Raw genomic sequence first — 21728 nt, forward strand, 5'->3', positions numbered from 1 at the left:
CTAGAAGTTGTCTGAATTCTACTGGAGGAAGCACAAAACTTAGCTCTAGCTTTTACAAAGGCCTTTACGACTTACACGGTACTTTCGTAGGTAGACAGGCAGGTAGGCAGACTCTCTGACCCTTGCAACCACCATGCCTACTATGCAGATGTGGAAGCAGAGCATGTGGCTGTTCAAGATCACACCGCAGGCCGGTGTGGCCTGGCTGACAGTGGCAGAGATTGAAAAGCCCTGGATCTGCACTCTTTTGGTTATGCCACCACGGCTTGTGTACCAGCCAGATACAATGGTAACCTATTTAAATTAAATGCATGTTGTTTAGCAGAACTTTATTAGGTATCTGGGAAATTCTACCTTCTCAAATACAAATTCTTCATCCTTTACTCCTTCCTGAGAAATTCAGCCCTTGAAATCACTAGGTGGGGGCTGAGCAAGGCAAGTGTTCAGGACAGAATAAAACACTAAAGGACTTACCTCCTCATAAAACACTTATTAATTACACAGGGGAAATAAGTTAACGTTACAGTGGCTAAAGCCAGCCGATACCACCTTCGCAAAACGATCAAAGTGGACATGATCAGTAATGGGACAAATTAAAATCAAGAACCACCTGACAGGATGCAATATGAAGAACACAGCATTTTAATGATATTTCTGTCAAAGATGCAGAACTGAATTGAATCACAAGTATTCAACCAGACAAACTCAAACTGAGGGATATTCTATAAAACAAGTGGCCTCTAATTTCCAAAAGCTTCAAGGCTGGGGTGCCTGCGTGGCTCAGTTAATTAAGCGTCCGACTCTTGATTTTGGCTCAGGTCATGATCTTAGAGTTCGTGAGTTTGAGCCCCGTGTCAAGCTCTGTGCTGACAGAGCGGAACCTGCTTGGGATTCTCTCTCTTCCTCTCTACTACTTGCCTGCTCACACTCTCTTTCTCAAAATAAATAAATAAACTTTAAGAAAAAAAAAAGCTTCAAGGTCATCAAAGTCTAGGAAAGACAGAAAAACTATTCCAGATTAAAGAAGACTTGAGACAGGACAACTAAATGTAGCACACACTTCTCAACTGGATCCTCTGTTATGATGACATTGGATCAACTGGAGAAACCTGAATATGATCTGAGGACCATCAGAGAGTAATTAGTGTTAATTTCCCATCTTTGATGGCTATATACTGGTTCTATAAGAATGTGAAAGTTTAAAAAATACCCACTAACTCTTTGATACTCTTCCTTTGTAGAGGTGGAGCCTAATTTCCCTCCACCTGAGTGTGGGCTGAACTTAGTGACTCATTTCTAACAAATAAAACAAAATTGAAGCAACCAACTTCAAAGATAGGTCATAGAAGATACTCAAACTCTACTGCGATCTTGGATCACTTGCACCAGAACTCTGCTTCCAGGGTGAGGACAAATAAGTGGTCTAAGGAGAGGCCCACATGGTGAGGATCTAAGGGCATCCTGTCAAAGCGACATGAGTGAGCCATCTTGGAAATAAATCCTCCAGTCTCTAAGTCCTCAGAGACGGCAGGCTCATCTAAGAGCCTGATCTCAGCCACGTGAACTCTCCTGAGCCAGACCACACAGTCAAGCTGCTCTCAGATTCCCAACCCTCAAAAACCATAGAAAATAATGAACATTTGTAGTCTTAGACTGCTAAGTTTTATGTTAATTTGTCAAGCAGCACTAAATAACAACAGAAGGATAACGTCCTTGCTTGTAAGAAATACACAATCAAGTTCTCAAAAGCCAGAGGGCATCATGGCAACTTACTCTCAAATGGTTCAAAAAAAAAAAAATTTTGGTACTGTTCTTACAGCTTTTTTTTTTTTTTAATTTTTTAACGTCTGTTTATTTTTGAGAGAGCAAGACACACACAGCGTGAGCAAGCAAGAGGCAGAGAGAGAGAGAGAGAGAGAGGGAAACACAGAAACCCAGGCAGGCTCTGTCAGCACAGAGCCCGATGTGGGGCTTGAACTCATGAACCACAACACAATATCATAACCTGAGCCTAAGTTGGACACTTAACCAATTGAACCACCCAGGAGCCCCTGTTCTTACAACTTTTTTACATATCTGAAATTATTTAAAAATAAAAACATTAAAAGATACAATACAGATTTATCATTAATTTTTATTAGGCTCAGCATGAGTAGCATAAATGGCAAGCATGCATTGCTTTTCTATATATTCTAATAAATGAATTTACTATTAAGGACCAGTGTTCCTACTTTTTCTCCCCTCCTCCAGAATTAAAGCTGTGAAGTATAGTGAAACAAGACAAGTCTCACTTCTTAAAGCCTGAAGTCACTTATTTGGCCCTCCCCTACTTGCCCTACTAGCAAAGTATGCTCATCACTACAAGAAGTCAAACAATCCACATATAATGGACATCACACTATGGAATTACATCACTTCACTTCCAAATGACCAGTATCAATACAAGTGTTCATTTTTAGCATGAAATCAAGAAATAACGGGCTTCCAAATGCAATAAATATATGACCTGTTTGGATCCAATTCAAAGAAACAACTGAAAGAAGTGTATTTTAAACAACCGTGGAACTGTGAATGTGGACTGGGTATTAGATCATTAAGGAATTATTATCCATCTTATTTAGGAATAATAATGGTATAATGGTTTCATTCTAAAGAATCCTTGTTAGACACAAATACTGAGGGTTTTTTTTTTCATATTTATTTTTGAGAGAGAGGCAGAGAGAGAAAGAGCGAGAGCACAAGCAGTAGAGAGGCAGAGAGGGAGACACAGAATCCGAAGCAGGCTCCAGGCTCCGAGCTGTCAGCACAGAGCCCGACACAGGGCTCGGACTCACAAACTGTGAGATCATGACCTGAGCTGAAGTTGGACGCTTAATTAACTGAGTCACTCAGGTGCCCCTAAATACTGAGGTATTTATTGGTGGATAATATGCTATTTGGAACTTGCATTAATACTCTAGAAAAACAAAGACAAAATTCATAAGGTACGCTTGTCTAAAAGTAGTGAGTTTATTATTTTAAGTAGTGAGTGTATTTAAATTCACTTTCACATTCTAAAGGATAATGAAGGCTATTCTGAATAAATCATGTCATTAAAAGAGCTACTAAACATTAAAGAGTTTTATGACAAAACAGTCATAAAATCAAAAGACAACTGACAAACTAGGAGAAAATGTTCACAATATGTACCACAAAAAGCCAATATTCCTAGTATTTAAAGGGACAGATAATTCAAGGAAACACAAATTAAAACAGCACTGGGATATCATTTCTCACTTATGAGACTGGCCAAAGTTAAAACACAGGACAACACATTCTGTTTGTGAGGCCATGTGGAAATAAACACGCTACACTGCTGATGGGAATACAAAATCACACAACCTTCTGAAGGGAAATTTGGCAAGGCTAGCAAAACTACATATATAGTTGCTTATCTTTTGCTCCAGCAATTCTACTTCTGGAATTCTACCTTGAAAACACACCAGCAACAATACAAAACACACAGGCTCACAGTTATTCACTGTCTTTTTGTGATTGCAAAATACTAGAAATAATCTAAGTGCCCACAGAATGGCCGAATAAACCAGATACATCCACATAATAATCATGAAGCTAAAAAAATAGAAAACAATTAGGATAATCTCTTCAAAGTGCTGTGGAGTTATGACATGAAGCAAAACGCAAAAGAGTATCTATAGTATGCTGCCCTCCGCATACGAAAAAAAGAGATAAAAGGAAATACACATATATTTGCTTATTTGTGCAGAAGAAACACAGCAAAGATAAACTAGAAACTAAAGAGACTGGTTACCTATAAAGGGTAGGTGAGGGGAAAAAAGGGAGAATGGCGTTGCAGGGATGGGGTTGTGTTAACCTTTTCATACAACTTTACTCCTGGAACCACAGTAATGTTTCACACACCCTTCACATAACCCCCTGACACAGACACATAGACACAGACACACACAGACACACAGACACACAGACACACAGACACACACACACACACTTTGCCCCTCCCCCGAAAGAGATGGGAGAACCTAAAAACAGCATACAAACACTAACAAATGAGCCTGTTATAAACGAGAAACACAAGACACTGAAGGTGGTGAGAAAGAACAGAATGAATCTAAGTTAACAGTAACTTGAAGGGATACTGCGAGGCCAAAGACAAAGAGCTGTGCGTAAACACTGGAAGCTCGTGAAGGTTTCTCATAGAGGTTAGCAATTCTGAGACTGCTTTATGTGCATATGAGAAGTGAACAAGGGAATACAATGCAGATAGAGTCAGGTGTCTCACGGTTGGAGAAAGAAGTGACAAATAAGGAAAGGTGGAGGTCTGGAACAACCCTGCAAGCATTTGGGAGCCAAGCTATCAGTACAAACTCAGTCTAGCCCTGTACGTATACGCGTCAGTTGGTATACATATACTTTCCCACTTCTGTCCAGGGAGTCTGGAAGTGACACCCAGGGAGCATACCTAACACTTAGGTCTTTATTTCTAAACATCATTTTCCAATCAAAGGAACCAGGGCTCTTCAGAGAAATAGCAGATACTTGGCCTGGGGCATGGAAAATACAAGATAAGCCAGGAACATTTTGTGATGCCAGAAAGTAAAGAAGTACTTAAAAAAAAAAAGATGAGGCTTATCAAAAAAAAACCACACAGGAACTAACCTAAAGAAGCTCCCAATGGCCAAAGCGGGAATAATTTGAGCAACTAGATAAAGTATACCCCAACAGAATAAAATAAATATCTGAGTTCACACTGATATAAATAATCGAGTAAATAATAAATGGAGAAGAAATAAAAAATCATCAGGCAAACACCATGTCAATAATCACTGCAGAAAAGATCCAGGTACTAAAATTAGTGAGCAAAATATAAACAGAATCCAAAACAGACCTGGGAAAGGTGGCCAGAGACTTACAAATTGTGAGATCCTAGAAAAGAGGCATTAATGAGGAAACTAGTGAAATGTAAATGAAGTCTTTAGTTTCATTACAGCATTTACTAATGTTTACTTCCTGGTTTTGACAACTGTCAATCCTATAAGATGTTACCATTAGAAGCTTGAGGAGGGATATATTAAAACTATTATTTTTGGGGGCGCCTCGGTGGCGCAGTCGGTTGGGCGTCCGACTTCAGCCAGGTCACGATCTCGCGGTCCGTGAGTTCGAGCCCCGCGTCGGGCTCTGGGCTGATGGCTCAGAGCCTGGAGCCTGTTTCCGATTCTGTGTCTCCCTCTCTCTCTGCCCCTCCCCCGTTCATGCTCTGTCCCTCTCTGTCCCAAAAATAAATAAACGTTGAAAAAAAAAAAAAAAACTATTATTTTTGTAACTTTACTGTAAGTTTAAAATTAGTTCAATAAGGGCACCTGACTGGCTCAGTCAGTAGAGCATGCAACTCCTGATCTTGGGGTTGAAAGTTTGAGCCCCATGTTGGGTGCAGAATTACTTAAAAAATAAAAAATAAAATTAAAAAAATAGTAAGTTCAAAATAGAAAAGTTTAAAAAACCCATATATATATATATATATATATATATATATATATATATATATGTATATATGTATATATACAAATGGCTAGAGCTTAAAGGGAGACAACAAGGAAATTATTTCTTGTGTGTTCAGCTGAGTCTAGTTAGAACTAGGCGGCAGGGGAGTGGTAAAAGACCGACATGTATATCTAATTCTAAACTGGACAAAGCTGAGGACAATATTCAAAGTAACATCTGGGTCCAACATGAACATTATTATTTTAAAGGTGTTTTTAAGTTTGTTTTTGTTTTTTTGAGAGAGAGGGAGAGATGGAGACAGGGAGGGTGAGAGACAGAGAATCCCAAGCAGGCTCCATGCTATCAGCACAGAGCTTGATGCGGGGCTTGATCTCATGAACCGTGAGACCATGACCTGAAACAAGAGTCAGACACTAAACTGACTGAGCCACCCAGGCACCCCCCGACATTGAGTATTAATATGTTACATACCTCGATCATGTAGGGCTAACAAAACCCGTTCATATAAGCAGGCTCTGTAGAGGTCTCCAGGAATAGGTTTTCCTGCCCAGCAGTCAAGTTCAAGTTTCTCAGGGTCAGGGGCATGGGGATCAGGCTCAGCTAGAATATACCGATAGCCGTCTTTGTTAAACGGGTGTTCCAAGGGGTAGCCATGAGGGGGAAGGCGCTGAGCAGAAAACAAAGGGTCACTGCAGAAAGGAAAAAAATAATATCAAGAAACTAAAACCCCCTTAGCTCAAATGGCTTCAATTCTTTAAGAAGGACATCTGATTTATCAGATTTCAGCAGGAACACATGCAATTTCACACATGCTTTTCATTGCTCAAACAGAGGATCCTGCCCTCTGCAGGTAAAACAGGGAAACAAAAAGCATCCACTTTTAAATTTAGCAAAGTAGTTTTGGCCAAATTACTCTAGCCTGTAGGAATAGCTATGAAAAGGAGGCAGTATGTCCTAAGGGGAAAGTAAGGAAGAAGGGGAACAAGGGCGATTTCCTTTATTATGTTAATTACTAAAACTAATGAACAGAAACTCAGAGATAAGACTGGGAGTACTTACAATCTTAAATAAGAAAAGACCAGGATGTATTGAATAAAGAGAAGGGAAGAGGCTTGAGGGCAGAGGCACACAGCTGAAGTAAAAGAGATAAAGTTCAATCCTTTCTCAGGATGTCTTAACAGCATTGAACTCTACTCCCCAGGCAATGCGCCCCAGGTGCTGCCCCAGCACTCCCCTAACAAAACAAATGTGTAAACTTCGATTCCCAGCCTGGCATTATTTTATGCCTCAAAGCGCTCAAGATTTGAGAAAAACAGACAGGCTTTTTAATCTCAGACACCTGAGCTACTGAAGAGTGCAGCTCTGTTCCCTCTGATGGGCTGTGCCAGCACCAAAGATGGCCTAACAGTGGTGAGTGCGAGTGGGTATTTCTGCCCACCTCCGGGCCTTCTTGGTGGTCCCCGCGGTCCCTCCATCTTGCTGCTTGCGCTTCGCTCCTCTTCCTTTTCCACTGCTTCCTGCTGCAATTCCCCCTTTGAAGAGAAGGCAGATCACTTTCAATAAGCTGTCACAGAAGCTTCATGTGGATGTGGAAATTCCATGGTGACTAACACTCCTGTCGTGCATTTGTGTAACACCACACACAGGAGGATTTCCTTCCTGAAAGCATATTGGGGTTTCACCCTGGTTCTGAGAGAGTCGGCTGAAGGGTCTCACAGCTCAGAACATTGGGTTCTGGCAGTAAGCTCAAATGAACCTAGCACTAATGACACCTGTGTTACACATTCAACCTTCCTTTCTTAAGGAACTGCAACTACTGGTACACTTTCTGAGGATGTGACACAAATGCATTTTCGCGCATTCAGACTCCAAACACCCACATCTAAAAACAACTGCAAGGATAAAATTTGTCTTCCACCCAAATCAATACAAACACCCACAACGAATATCCTCACTACAAGTAGATGTTCACTCACTTGATCTATGCAGGATATATTCCATAAACATAATAAAGGCACAGTATCTGCTAAAGCACTTAACTTGAATACCCAACAAGACAAAGGTACATAAAACATAGAAAACAGAAACAAAAATACTAAAAAGGTGTTTCTCTCCAGTGCTGCTAGGTATCCACTCTGGTTGTTCATGACCCAAGTAGAAAGGCTTTAAATTTAGTAGGCAACTTTTACAATTATTAAGATTGTGCCAATGCATAAAATTCAGGTCAGACTAACCCAGCTTGTGGAATTAAGAGCGAGTATCAATAAAAAATTTACATATTTTATGCAAAAAATAATTTAGCAACGTACTAAGGCCACAAGGAATACTACCTAGTGATTTCTGAAATAGGTACTTTGAAGTTTTTGTCCAGTTCTGTCTTTCCTCTCAATTTGTTTTTCTGTCAGAAAATGTCCCTGAACTGCAGGAAAACACCTTTATGGTAACAACTGCATAGAGTACTGTATCTTAATTTGGGGCAAGCTTGGAAATTCTCAGCAGTTCTGCTGGAATAAAAAGGATCAAGACATTGAGAGCAGGTCATATTCTGCATATACAGGACCAGATTGATGCAGAACTTCCTTTTATGAACACACCATGTATTATTCCTATTTTTCATTTTTAAAAAGGTTTAATGTTATGCTGTTGCAATATCAATTTGAATTTGTGTTACCTTAAAAGACTATGGATTTCTTACTGTTATTGGTATTTTAATTAATTTGAAAGAGAAGTTTTAGAACCATCTTGAACAAGACGCGCTATATTAAGGTGACTGCTGGCCATGTTAGGCAGAATATGACAACGTACAAGCTTTTAATTACTAACATTCAACTGGAACTATGGTTTCATATCAAGTGCTATTGCCATCATTTCACGATGCTTTAAAATTTTAATCTAGTTTTAGCTTCTACCACAACTCAGCAAAAAGCGTTTTCCAAACCACATAATACTTAAGTCTGAGAGGATGAAAGAAGACAGAGGAGGAATTCACCTCCAAAAGAGACTCCACCTGTAAGAACAGAAGTGGCACCATGTATTTGTCAAATTTTAACAATTAAAAAGGGAAAAAATGGTGTAAAAAGATAAACAATACAGTTAGCTATTTCCAACCCATCTCAGAATATTAGTGACAGTGGAAATGATTACACATTTAAGATGCTACTGCACCAAAGGACAAGTTAATGTTGCCAAGTGTTAGATGAATAGCTAGTTGCCTCCCAGCTACCCCAACCTTTGTTAGATTACCAAAGGATTACTGACAGAAAAACATCTACAGCTAGTGATCAGTACAGAAACGCTGTCATGGGAATAAGCTGAAGTTTCAGGGCAAGAACAATTAGAAGATGGGCAGAGGAAGTCTGTTAAATAACAGCTGAATTAGCAGTAAGAGAGAACAACCAAAACCACACTGGGTGTCAGTGATAAGGATATAGATGGGAAGTCTAAGATAATAAGCACAGTAAATCTGACTTTAAACCTGTACTTCGTTTTATGCTAAATCTGTTTCACTTAAGACCAAACTGTGGTGTAAAGGGACAAACAGTTCTCCACTACCATCTGTCAAATCTTTGGCCAGCTTCACAAAACTGAGGTTTGGACTGTAAAGCATCTTTCTAAATATCCAGTTAAGAGTCAACCCAAAGGATGCCCAATTCTAGGCATATTTGGATCCAATAGCTTACAAATATTTCATCGAGACATTTAAACACTTACCATTTAGATTCCCGCTTGTAGACACAGCACTGCTTTGTTTTTGGTTGTCATAAGCAGGACCAATGTTACTAAGATCCTAGAGGGAAAAACATTTAATTATAAAGGGAGGCTATATAATCAAACCTATCTGGCAATGCTCAAAAAACCAGGAAATCCTAGTAGAATGTGAATCAAAACTGACAATCCTAAGAAGCCTGAAATTTACAGGGGTCCAAACCTGGATGCTTCAGAGATCACAAGTAACATGTGTGAGGCAGGCCAAGTGTAAGGATCAAAGTGGTTAACAGTGAATTGGCAGGGGGCGGGGCGGGGGGGGGTGGTGTTGGAGCGGGAGATGGCAAACAGGAGTGCATGAATGCTATTTTCTCGGCCCCCTGTGGGAATTCAGGCCCACTGTAATCAGATCTTCTCATTCTAGAAGAAAAGACAGAAATCTGAATTTCTGCCCCCAGCACATTAAGTTAACAAATGCTTGATTCATCTACCCTAAGAAAACTCTGGCTAACCTGACTGATTCACATGAGCCTGTTTTGTAGAGTTGCCTGACCGCAGATAAGGGGAGCCAAGCAACTGCGAAGAAGGGACCAGGAGTGAACAAAAGTAACCTCTGTGAGGACATGCCCCAAGATCCCCCCACCCCACGTCATCATTTGCTGTCATTTTTTAAGCACGCGTCCCATGAAGAGGCTTGATTCCTTAATGTGCACGCCCAGAAAGGAAGAGACCTCCTTTTGTCCCTATATCAAATCAGCATATTCCATTCAACCTACATACCACCCTGTGACATCCTGACTCCTACCGTTAAAGGCACCCAACCCACGCCCTTTGTGAAGGCCGATTTGAGAAATTTTCTCCCATCTCCTTGCTTCGCACCCTGCGATAAAACCCTTTCTGCTACAAAACCGGTGTCAGCATTTGGCTTATGTGCATCATCGGGCAATGGGTCCTCACAGAGTAACATTTCTATGTGAAACCTTTAACTTTCAATGCTGCCAGATCAAACATTTCAAGGCACAGCTGAAAGATTTGGCCTCCTGAGATGCCAAATGTGACCCATCGAACAAAGAGTGGACATTTTCTTTCTCCTCAATTGTTCACCACAAATTTCTCTTAATAACACATTTTGAAGAGTAAAATTTGAGATGGAAAGAAAATTAGAAATAACTTGGCCCAGCATATTTGTGTTACAAGTGAGGAAATTAAAATTAAAAAAGATAAAAATGATTGCAAAAGGTTGTAATGTTAAGGGGAAGAACCACAACTAAAACACTAGTCTCCTGGTTTAAGGTAGGGGTTTTTCTCCCCACACATGACAATAACTGCTTACTTGGGGCTCACCACATTAGAGGCCTGGAATGGCCTGCAGCAAACAGACAAATGTAAACAAAACCTGATTCTGTCTCCAAATCAAAAGGGGAATATAAAGTACCTGATCCAAAAGTCCAAATTTGGGGTAATCTTCTTCTGGGTCCTTACTCCCAGGATCAGGATGTTCCTTTACTAAGAATACATCTCTTTCTTTACTCTAAAAGGAAGCAGTATTTTAGCATTACCGGAAATTTTATACTTCAAAGTAGTATCGAATGGATGATCAACCAGCAACTCCAATTCCTAAGTGTAATCTCCCCAAATGATAGTATTGTTTTTCCCTCTGATTAGAAAATACATGACCATCAAAAAATTCAAACAGAGGAACTTGAAGAAATGAGAGCCAAAGTCCTTTGGAATCCTCCCCTATCCCTCCACCTCACAGATATAAGTTAGCACTGTTAACAGCTTGCTGTGGCCTTCTCCCCAGGTACTCTCTTTAATTCTAAGGACAATAATGTTTAGAACAGTGTTGTTTTTGTTTTTAAATCAAAAGGAAAAACAGTCTGCCATGTTAATATAAATTATACTCGCAAAAGCACAGTGGACCAAGGTTCCCCTGTCGTGTATAAAACTCTGATGTTAACTTCAGACACAACTCGGTGATTGTGCGAAAACTATTAAACTTTACAATCAGTGATACCTCACTGTCCAAGATTTAAAACTAAGTTGTTCTCATTTTCTTAGTCATCACGTTATTTCAGTGAGACTAAAACAGATTTAATACTTACAAAGAACACGGATTTTTGAAACGTCAAGTCTGATCATTTTGGTCTACTCACCATTGTTTTAACAATATTATTTGGCCAGGTCATTTTCCCAGGTCTCTGTCTGGTCGTCATGCACTCCCAGTATTTATCAATAAACGGTATGATATCCTAATTTTTTAAAACAAAATATATTAAGAGTTCTATAGTTGCTTTCAAAGTTATACTCACAAAAATGGAATGAAAACTGCAGCATTTTCAAAGAGCTTGTCAGAATCGAGAGAAAAATCCACGTTTAGTTTTTTCATGATTAAACAAATACATAATTGCATGCAAACAATATACAGATTGTGAGGAATTTCATATAAGTATATACAAGTCTTAGCCTCAGAAGGTTTACAATCCAGTTGGAGGGAAAGATCCACCCCATTCCCTTGGGTGACATTTGGACAATGACTCCCAAGTGATTCTCTCTCCTGAGCTCCTGTTTTACCTGCTTCTAACATCTCTATTTGGTCATCCCAAAGGCACCTCAAACTGCTTGTTACAAAACTAAACTTTGTATCTCAACTCATAAATCTGCTCTGCAGATCTCTATTCTTGCTCTTAATGCTCAGAATCACCTACCTCCTAGAATCACAAGCTAGAAGCCAAGGGCATCATCCTTGATTCTTCTCTTGTGCACAACCATCACATCTAAACTGACACCAAATGAATTTTAAGATTTCAGAAAATTTCTCACCCATCAGGCCTCTTCTATCCCCACTGCTCTGATTATTATCCTCACCAGTTCTTGCTGACATGACTAAACAAATATCTGAGCTTGACCTTGACATCGACCTTCCCCCACTGTCACCATTCTGCCAAAGTCCATCAGAGTTAGAGTCTACCACCAAAACCTTCCACCGCTTAGTTCCATGAAATGAAAACCAAATCTTTACCAAAAGGAACTATTTGGGGTGCCTGGCTGGCTCAGTCAGTGGAGTGTGTGGCTCTTGCTCTGAGGTACAAATTCAAGCCCCATGTCAGATGTAGAATTTACTCAAAAAAAAAAAAAAAAAAAAACAAAAAACAAAAACCTTTAAATAAATTAAAGGAACCAGGGTTGAATCAGGGAAAGTAGAAGGGAAATCTGGAATATTCTGTTGTTCCAGAAAGTAAGGAAGAGTTCAAAAACCCATAGGGACATATCAAAAAGTGTCAGGTATCAGACTCAGTGGGGATACCCTAATCAAATCTGAGCACCAGAAATCAGAAATCCACAAACTGGGGCACCTGGGTAGATCATTTGGTTAAGCCTCCAACTCTTGAGTTCGACTCAGGTCATGATCTCACAGTTGGTGACATCAAGCCCTGCGTCAGGCTCTGCACTGAGGGTGCAGCCTGCTTGGCACTCTCTCTCTCCTTTTTCTCTGCCTCTCCACCTCTCTCTCTCTCTCTCTCACTCTCTCTCCCTCCCCCTGCCTCCCCACTCTCTCTCAAAAATAAACAAACTTAAAAAAAATAATCCACAAATCTGCAGGGATACTTAAAAAAAAAAAAGATGGACAGAAAGGAAAACTCTCTTAACAGAAGAATTGCAAGTAACAAATGTATTCTTTTTCACAATGACCACTCTATTAACTGATTCAGGCTAGGATAATCAGGCTAGTTGCTAAAACCATTGCTTGAAGGGGTCCCAATGAGACATTTACACAATCTCAACACATCACCACACAGACTGCTTAATAATTACAAAGACAAAAGGTCCCTTTACAATGGAGAAATCTGATAGATACCTCCTCTTTACCCAAGTAATCAAATTTAAGGTCATTAATAATAAAACAAACCAGTATTTTATGCCTCCTGATGTGATACAAGGAAAAAATACACTATACATACATTATCTACATAATATTCTTGCCAAAAATGTTTAACCTGAACTCTATCATGGGGAAACAATCAGACAAATGCAAACAGAAGAATCACGCCAAACAACTGTCTGGGCTCCCCAAAATTTTAAATGTCATAGCAGACGGTGGTGTCTGGCTGAGTCAGTTGGAGAAACACACAACTCTTGATCTCGGGGCCATGAGCCCCACATTGGGTGTAGAGATTACTTTTTTTTTTTTTTTTTTTAATTTTTTTGGGTTTATTTATTTTTGAGAGACAGAGAGAGAGGACGAGCAGAGGAGGGGCAAAGAGAGAGGGAGACACAGAATCTGACACAGGTTCCAGGCTCTGAGCTGCCATACAGAGCCCAATGTGGGGCTCGAACTCACGGACTGTGAGATCATGATCTGAGCTGAAGTTGGATGCTTAACCGACTGAGCCACCCAGGCATCCCTGGGTGTAGAGATTACTTAAATAAATAAACTTTATAAAGAAATAAACTTTATAGAGAAATAAGTAAATAAATGTATGTCACAGCAGACCAAAAAAACAAAGTAAAATAAATTCAGGAACCATTTTAGATTAAAGACAAAAAAGACATTACAGGGCACCTGGCTGGCTTGGTTGGTAGAGCATGCAACTCTTGATCTCAGGGTTGTGAGTTCCAGCCCCATGCTGGGCATGGAACCTACTTTAAAAAAAAAGAGCAAGAGAGACATTACAACTAAATGTAATGTGCAATCTTTGCCTGGATCCTGGATAGAGAAAAAAAGCTATGAAGGATATTAAAATGATAATTAACAATGAGAAAATATAATTATATACTTTATATAAAAAATAAAAACTATATATTAGATAGTAGTATTACATCAACATTAAGTTTTCTGAGTATGATCACTGTACTATGGTTATGGGAAAATACTGGGTATAGGATTCAGTTTAGTCTCATATAACTTAGGGAGATAAAGCAAATGCAGTAAAACATTAATAACTGGCAAATCTAGGAAAATAACTAACAGATGGTTCACTGTACTATCTGAATTTTTCTATGTTTGAAATTTCAAAATAAGAATTTGGGAGGAATAAAAAAAACAGAAAAAATGCAAATCTAATCATAACACATCTCTACTGCAGGAATAAAAAGGAGGTGAGAGGGCTGTCTGAATACTCCAGCCTGCAGGATTAAGTCCTAACTTCTATTCAGTAGAAAAGCCCTTACAGGTCTGATCCCAACTATATTGGTCTCACCATATACCCTATGCCAATGTCTTTCAAACTGTAGATTGCAATCTATTAGTAGGTTATAAAATCAATTCTGTAAGTCAAAACTAGCACTAACTAGAACAGAAAATAACAATGCAGAGGAAAAAGAGTGGAGGGTAAGCACTGTTTAGTGAAAAAAAATTTTTTTTCAAGTTTATTTTGAGAGAGAGTATGTGTGCACACACATAACAAGGGAGGGACAGTGAGAGGGAGAGAGAGAATCCCAAGCAGGCTCTGTGCCATCAATCTCACAGACCACCTCACAGACTGTGAGATCATGACCTGAGTGGAGATCAAGAATCAGATGCACAACCAACTGAGCCACCTAGGCGCCCGTGTTTGGTGAAATTTTTATTTATTTTTCAAGATTTTATCTTTTATATTTTTTGAATTTTTAAAAATATTTGTTATTTATCTTTGAAAGAGAGAGCGTGAGTGGGGGAGGCACAGAGAGAAAGAGAGGGAGAGAGAATCATAAGCAGAGAGAATCCACACTGTCAGCACAGAGCCTGACGTGGGGCTCGATCTCTCAAACCATGACATCATGACCTGAGCAGAAATCAAGAGTTGGATGCTTAACTGAGCCACCAGGGACCCTTAAAGATTTTATTTTTAAGTAATCTCTACCTATGCCCAACATGAGACTCGAACTCAAGATGCTCTACTGACTGAGCCAGCCAGGTGCCCCTTGTTTCAGCTTAAATGAAAGTGGGCAGGTATGAATGTATAGTAGGCATAATGTAAACTCCATCGTTCTAAAATTTACTTAATTTTCATATTTTCTTACCGTGAATCACAGTAGGAAAGACTCATGGGTGGGCTAGTCGTCTAATTTTGAGTCCTGACTTCAGTTGTGTGGTTTTGCAGTTTAATAATAAAGGATAATTCGTTTAAATGAAAGGCATGTATAAACCTACCCTCTTCCCTCTGATAAAATCTATAATAATCGTCTATAAAAATAGTTAAACTGGGCGGAGAAGGTTCAGCTCAAGATCTGATTTTTTTTCCTGGTTAAGTTTATTTTTAAGTAATCTTTATGCACAATGTGGGGTTCGAACTCAAGACCCTGAGATCAAGAGTCACATGCTATACTGACTGAGCCAGCCAGGCACCCCCTCAAGATTTTTTTTTTTTAAGTTTGAGAGAGACAGAGATAGCGCCAATAGGGGAGGGGCAGACAGAGAGGGAGAGAGAGAGAATCCGAACCAGGCTGTCAGCGCAGAGCCCGACATGGGGCCAAAGTCACGAAACTGTAAGATCATGACCTGAGCTGAAACCAAGAGTCAGACACTTAACCAACTGAGCCACGCAGGTGCCTCAAGATCTGATTATTAATTGGGGGATAGACAGTTATTTGCTTCTATAAAGCCAACCAAAACTATTTAAGGATTCCCCCAACTAATAATTTAGCCAACTGACATAATGTGCACATATTAGAAGTTAGTAAATCACATGAAATCAGTAACAACCACTGAATCTACAGTCATATATTCATAAAAATTGGGGGCAAAGTACTCATTGTTAAAGAGTATATTTAGATGTTCTACCTGATTCTTTGGCATAATTGCAATTACATTAATCTCTTCTCTACCTTATCTTTGGAGAACATGGTTTTTGGATGTTCATCTTGTGTTCGAGACTGCCAAGTTAGGTTGGCCAAAGCACTAAGGCACATTTCTTTCAAGTCTGTTAAAAAGAAAAAGGAATAAAAAATTATCTATAGTATTATAGTCATGTTACCTAAAGGATATTCAACTAGGTGATCCACAAGTTAACAATTATAGCAGCAAAAAAATAAGAGTCATGATTTTACCTGAAGTGGACCATAGCCATTATTTGGAGCTAAACTCCAATGTTACATAACTTTTACCGGCTACTAGGCAGGAGTTCCCTGATCCTGCTAAGCCCAAATCTCTTTTCTTTTGCAGCTACCCAGAGGACAATTTTGTGGCACTCGTGAGTTTGTTCTTACTTGCTTGCTTCCGGAGGAAATAGGTATTCCCACTATGATGGCACACGTTGCAATGAAAACTGTAGTTCGTCATGAAAGGCAGACAGGATCTGCAGAACAGCCAGATTAAAAAATCAGTGAACTTCTAAATACACACTTCTTTGTAGAAGTAAATCAACTGAATCGACAGGGATCCCTTCCCTGCAGTGAAAATAATAATGTTAATATATTAATATATGATTAAAACTTACAAAGGTCATCAAAACCAAAACAGGGCTTATATTTTCACAAATACCTGGATTTTTCTGTTAAAACATTTAATAAGATATTATCTATCATAGTAGATAATTCAGCACCAGGAAGATTATCACTGGTGCCTTGTCCAAGCTAGTTTATTATAGTATTTAAGCACCTAAAAAGAGCATGCCAGGCCAGTTGTGGAAGACAAAGTAGTCTCCTTAAATATAGTTACATGCAAATATTTGTATGTAAATTATATTTAAATATATACAACTCTAATTTACACACAGACATTTATACACTTAAATACTTAAATATCTCTTTAAAAGGCCAATAATACTGCTGGAAAGGGCAGACAGAAGATATGACAAGATTAATTAAAAATGTAAATAATTATTCAAGAAGACAACACGTAAGTCACAAAACATTACTTGTCTCAGTACCAAAGGAATCCTACAGGTGATAATTACTCCAGAGGAGTTTTAAGGATCCAAGTAGTAACTTCAGATTTAAGAGTTAGGAACATTTTGGAGAACGTAAGTTATGAACTAGATTTGGGAAGATGAGTTGGTTTTCTTTTGTCTAAGTGAACTATATACAGAGATGAGAAAGGCCAACAAGGGGGCAGAGGAGCAAACTGCTGTAGATAAGTTTGTCCCAGAGAGGGGATTTGGAAGAAAAAAAGAAAAAAAGAAAAAAAGAAAAAAAAAATAGAGAAAAATAAAAAAGGCTTGAAAGGCAGGAAGTGCAAGGAGCCAGGTAGAGTTGGATTTTTTCTGTGGGTAATGGGAACTCCTTGAAGGGGAAGTGACATGGTTAAAATTTTAAGTGACAGGTTGGGTCTGAAGGAAGAGATGAGAAAAAGCAAATGTAGGGGCACTTGGGTGGCTCAGTCAGTTAAGCATTAGACTCTTGACTTTGACTCATGTCATGATCTTACAGTTTGTGAGTTTGAGCCCCAAGTTGGGCTCTGCACTGCACAAAGATATCTCCTCAGAAGTGAGTTTGGGGGCAAGTGAAAACTTGTCTGTTTTGTATAAGGGGGCCTTACTCTTTTTTTTGTTTTTAATATTTATTTTTGAGAGAGAGAGCAAGAGAGAGCTAGCGCGGGGAGGCGGGGAGGAGGGAGGGGCAGAGATAGGGAGACACCGGGAAATCGCAGGCTCCAGGCTCTGAGCTGTCAGTACAGAGTTCCACGCTGGGCCTGAACTCACAGAACCAGGAGACCATGACCTGAGCTGACGTAAGGCGCTTAACTCACTGAGCCACCCAGGTGCCCCAGGAGACTTTAGTCTTAAAAAGGAGAAAGTAATAGAAAAATACAAGACTGGTTTAGGTTGTAAGAAAAGAAATCAAAATAAAAGCAGATTTATCTGGACTCAACTGAAACTTGCTTTAAGTATCCTCGAAGAGAAGGTTCCCAAATGTGTGTCTATTGTCACCACTCAAGAAATTAAGAAACATTCTTGTGAATCTTAAGACTGAATTCCCTTGCCTTTACCTTGCTCTTGAACCCTTTCTGTTCAACAGCCCACCATGATAAAATCACCTACAGAAAGTAAAGCCTCAAACTAGAGACATGTAGAAGTATAGTTATTAATTCAAATATAATCAGGTATTCACAGCAGCCTTTTTCCTACCCTGACTAGCTCCCTTCCTCCATCTCAGCTGTGAAAGACAATCCATCTCACCTAGTTGGGCTTTAGGTGTAACTTCTCAAATTCAGGTACAAACTGGTTTCTACCAAAACTCTTGAACTGTGTGGTTTGCTTCTTCCCTAGATCACCCCAAGTTAGCTCTCTGGTAAATTTCCTTTCCTAGGCTCTGTCTATCCAAATAAATTCTCTTTGGCCAAAGCGGCCAGATTTTAGTTGGGTCTTATCTAAGTGACCAGCTTTGCTTATCTTGTATACTTTCCCTATAGATCCTTCTACCAAGATCAATTCTTTCTTCCAGATCCTTCAGTATTTTTTTTTTAAACACTGTATCCTAGATCACTAGTCACATGTTAATTAGAACATTAGCATTTCTAAAGTCCCCTACAACTTTTTAATTAGAAAGCACACAATAAATTATAAAGGAAGGTGTTTCCTCGACAACCCACCCAAGAAGGAAGAATTTCAAAACAGTGCAGCCTTATTTTGAGGCAGTCTTATCTGAATTTACTCGCACAATAAGAACCATAAAAAACACCAAAGAGAGCCAGCAGTACAATGATTTCCATAGACAGTATGTCAATATCAAGCACTTGCTAGCTGTTGGCTAACTCCCTGCAATAAAGCAAAAATTCTTTTACTTTCAATCAATCATAAAGTGATTTTGATTTATTAGAAGAGGTAAAAGATAGGAAATATGTTTTGCTGAGAAGTGAACACAGAATACTTAAAGGGAGTGAGTTTGAAGCCAAAAGGGAAAAAAGTATCGCTCAAGCATGAAGAGTCACTGGTTATCTCAAATTTTTGACAACAGGCTTTGTCCACCATATATACCAACCCTCTCCCCAAAATCCGTAACACCAAATACAACATCTAAATGCTACTGTCCCATAACTGTTTATATAATGCTTCGTAATTGCATGGTTTTGTCTCCTAACCAGGTTGTAAACTCAAAGCAGGGAGAATACCTATCATTGTACCTATTAGGGCTCCACCCTCAATAGATAGAAAACAGTTCAGATTATTAAAACAATTCTTGATTCAAATCCTACTACTCACTGAAGGTGAGGTTAGAAGACATAGGAAATAATATGCTTTTATATTTGCCTACAAATTATTATTCAACTGTTGAACATACCGAAATTTATTTTAAAAAGTGATTTTTTTAAATTTTTGTTAACATTTATTTATTTTTGAGACAGAGACAGAGCATGAACGGGGGAGGGTCAGAGAGAGAGGGAAACACAGAATCCGAAACAGGCTCCAGGCTCTGAGCTGTCAGAACAGAGCCTGATGCGGGGCTCGAACTCACCGACCATGAGATCATGACCTGAGCCGAAGTCGGACGCTCAACCGACTGAGCCACCCAGGCGCCCCTAAAAAGCGATTTTTTTAAACATTTTTTTTAATGTTTATTTATTTTTGAAAGAGAGAGCATGAGCGGAGGAGGGGCACAGAGAGAGAGAAAGAGACACACACACATAGAATCCGAAGCAGGCTCCAGGCTCTGAGCTGTCAGCACAGGGCCCAACGCAGGGCTCAAACTCACAGACCGCGAGATCATGACCTGAGACGAAGTCGGACATTCAACTGACTAAGCCACACAGGTGCCCCTTAAAAAGCGATTCTTAACAAAGATTACAAAAAATACTCACGAGGTATCTATGCCAAAGGTGTCCGCTGTGAACCATTTTGTACATATGCCACACTGCAGCTCTACCTCTCCTAACTGTCGGCCATTCTCTTCATCCACGGAGCCCGCCTGAGTATCCATCACCTCTGAAGTGTCCCCAGCACCTTCCTGTGTCCACACAGCAATTAGAGAATCAGGTCAGTTGACCCTATTGTATTTAACTCACTTAAAAACTTAAAACAAACAAAAAACAGAACCTATTTTGCCTTGCATACATCCAAAAAGAAATACTTACTAGTGTATCTTTTCCATTAGAAGATTCAGTCTCCAAACCACCACCTACATCAACTGAATTTGCATCCCTACAAGATAGTGAAAGTACTCAAGTGAGAATCTTCAAGGGAAACAAACCTCAAAACGCCTATGCCTAAGGATAATGATCAAAGTACAGGTGAACTTCACACTCCTACAGCTTTTTCAGCTAAGCCTATTCTCTCAGCCTGGGTGCCCAGGGTTAGGAAGAATATGACTAAAACAGACGCAGGCCCATAGGGCAGAGGGAAACCTAATCTGTCCTTACTGACAAATCTACAGGAGATGGAATTAGTCCTGGGGGAGGTTCGCCTAGATGCAGCTCTCCCACTCTTGTTTTCAGAGGAACCGTTACTTCTTCCAGTCCGGCAATGCAAAGTGGTTTCTCCTCTGGGATATCTGAGGAGTTCCTGCTATAAGAGTGAGCTACCAGACCTCTCAGGAGCCTGAGAGAGAACAAGAACCTTGACTCTCAGGACCCGCGAAAGGTACGGAAAGGGGCGTAGTTACAGACACAGTTCAGAGGGGAGGGAGAAGGGGACGGGCCAAGCGGCGGGCGGGACTACAGTCCTGGATGGCGGGGGGGGCGGAGGGCGAGCCGTTGGCTGCAGGGCCTAGGTTCGGACGGTGCGGCAGGAGAGTTCCAGGGAGCCCCGGGACTCCAGGAGGGGTGGGCCTCCCTCCCAGTGTCCCCCTCGGGCTGCAGGACATCTTACCCACTTTCTGCCTCTCCAGAACCGGGTTCTGCTGCTGGAGCAACAGATGTTCCCTCTCCAGCCGGGGCACTTGCCACCGCTACCACCGGTTTTGTCTCCCCTTCTTCTGCCACTGTTGCATTTGCTGCCGCTCCTGGGCCGGGTCCTGCATCCACTCCAGGTCCCGGTCCGGTTCCCGCCGCCGCCATCACTGCCGCCTCCCAGAGTTCTCGCGAGAATACGCTCTCCGTCTCGCGTGAGTTGCTGACTGTCTTTGTAATCTTCAAACAGTAAACGCGTTTGGTGGGTCCACCGCTTGCCTTGACGAATGGGCCCTCCAGGCCCACTTTAAGGTAGGGCAGGCGGAGGCGGGCAGGGTCCTGGGATTTGGAGTGGTAGCCACAGAGCTAGGAGAAGGCGGAGGTACTAGTTTGATTTCTTCCAGGGCTCACTTCGTTTTCCGGGATGGATGTTGTGATTTTCGTGGCCGACACTGGAAATCAGCGCTGATGAGGCGACTTGAGAGCGCTGGGTGCCTACGGACTCTGAAGGCTGTGGTGTGCATTGCAAACGTTCCTCACCATTAAATGTAGGAAATGTCTTCTACAAACACTAGCACTCACTGCCCTCCCGCCCCAGAAGCAGTTCGTTACTGCTGTGGTGATCTGCCACTTTGAGCACGTTTTCAAGTGGCTACTTAGCCTAGAAAGTAGGAGTCCATAGTCCCAGCTACATAGGTGAGGACCGGAGAGGGGATGTTCCATCCAGGCGGAAGAGGTAAGCAGCAATGTGTGTTCTAGA

The 21728-nt window shown here is 40.5% G+C and overlaps 1 protein-coding gene across 4 annotated transcripts in view; it reads right to left on the minus strand.

Moving 5' to 3' along the window:
- Nucleotides 1-21507, minus strand: part of ASH2L (ASH2 like, histone lysine methyltransferase complex subunit) — a 32012-nt gene extending 10505 nt beyond the window's left edge. For 2 of the 4 annotated variants that reach the window (XM_045460342.1, XM_045460359.1), the window contains exons 1-11: nt 20949-21179; nt 20216-20282; nt 19943-20088; nt 16414-16502; nt 16033-16127; nt 11382-11477; nt 10661-10756; nt 9232-9307; nt 8510-8527; nt 6959-7052; nt 5992-6209 (exon numbers count right to left, since the gene is read on the minus strand). In XM_045460342.1, coding sequence (XP_045316298.1) covers nt 5992-6209; nt 6959-7052; nt 8510-8527; nt 9232-9307; nt 10661-10756; nt 11382-11477; nt 16033-16127; nt 16414-16502; nt 19943-20088; nt 20216-20282; nt 20949-21136 — 1183 coding nt within the window. In that variant the 5' untranslated portion in view covers nt 21137-21179. Of the gene's footprint in view, nt 1-5991; nt 6210-6958; nt 7053-8509; nt 8528-9231; nt 9308-10660; nt 10757-11381; nt 11478-16032; nt 16128-16413; nt 16503-19942; nt 20089-20215; nt 20283-20500; nt 20788-20948 lie in introns of those variants that run through there. The other 2 variants (XM_045460370.1, XM_045460350.1) reach the window with 2 other exon arrangements.
- Between the last annotated feature and the right edge of the window lie 221 nt (nt 21508-21728).

Source organism: Leopardus geoffroyi, chromosome B1 (assembly GCF_018350155.1).
Source record: "Leopardus geoffroyi isolate Oge1 chromosome B1, O.geoffroyi_Oge1_pat1.0, whole genome shotgun sequence".
NCBI lineage: Eukaryota > Metazoa > Chordata > Mammalia > Carnivora > Felidae > Leopardus > Leopardus geoffroyi.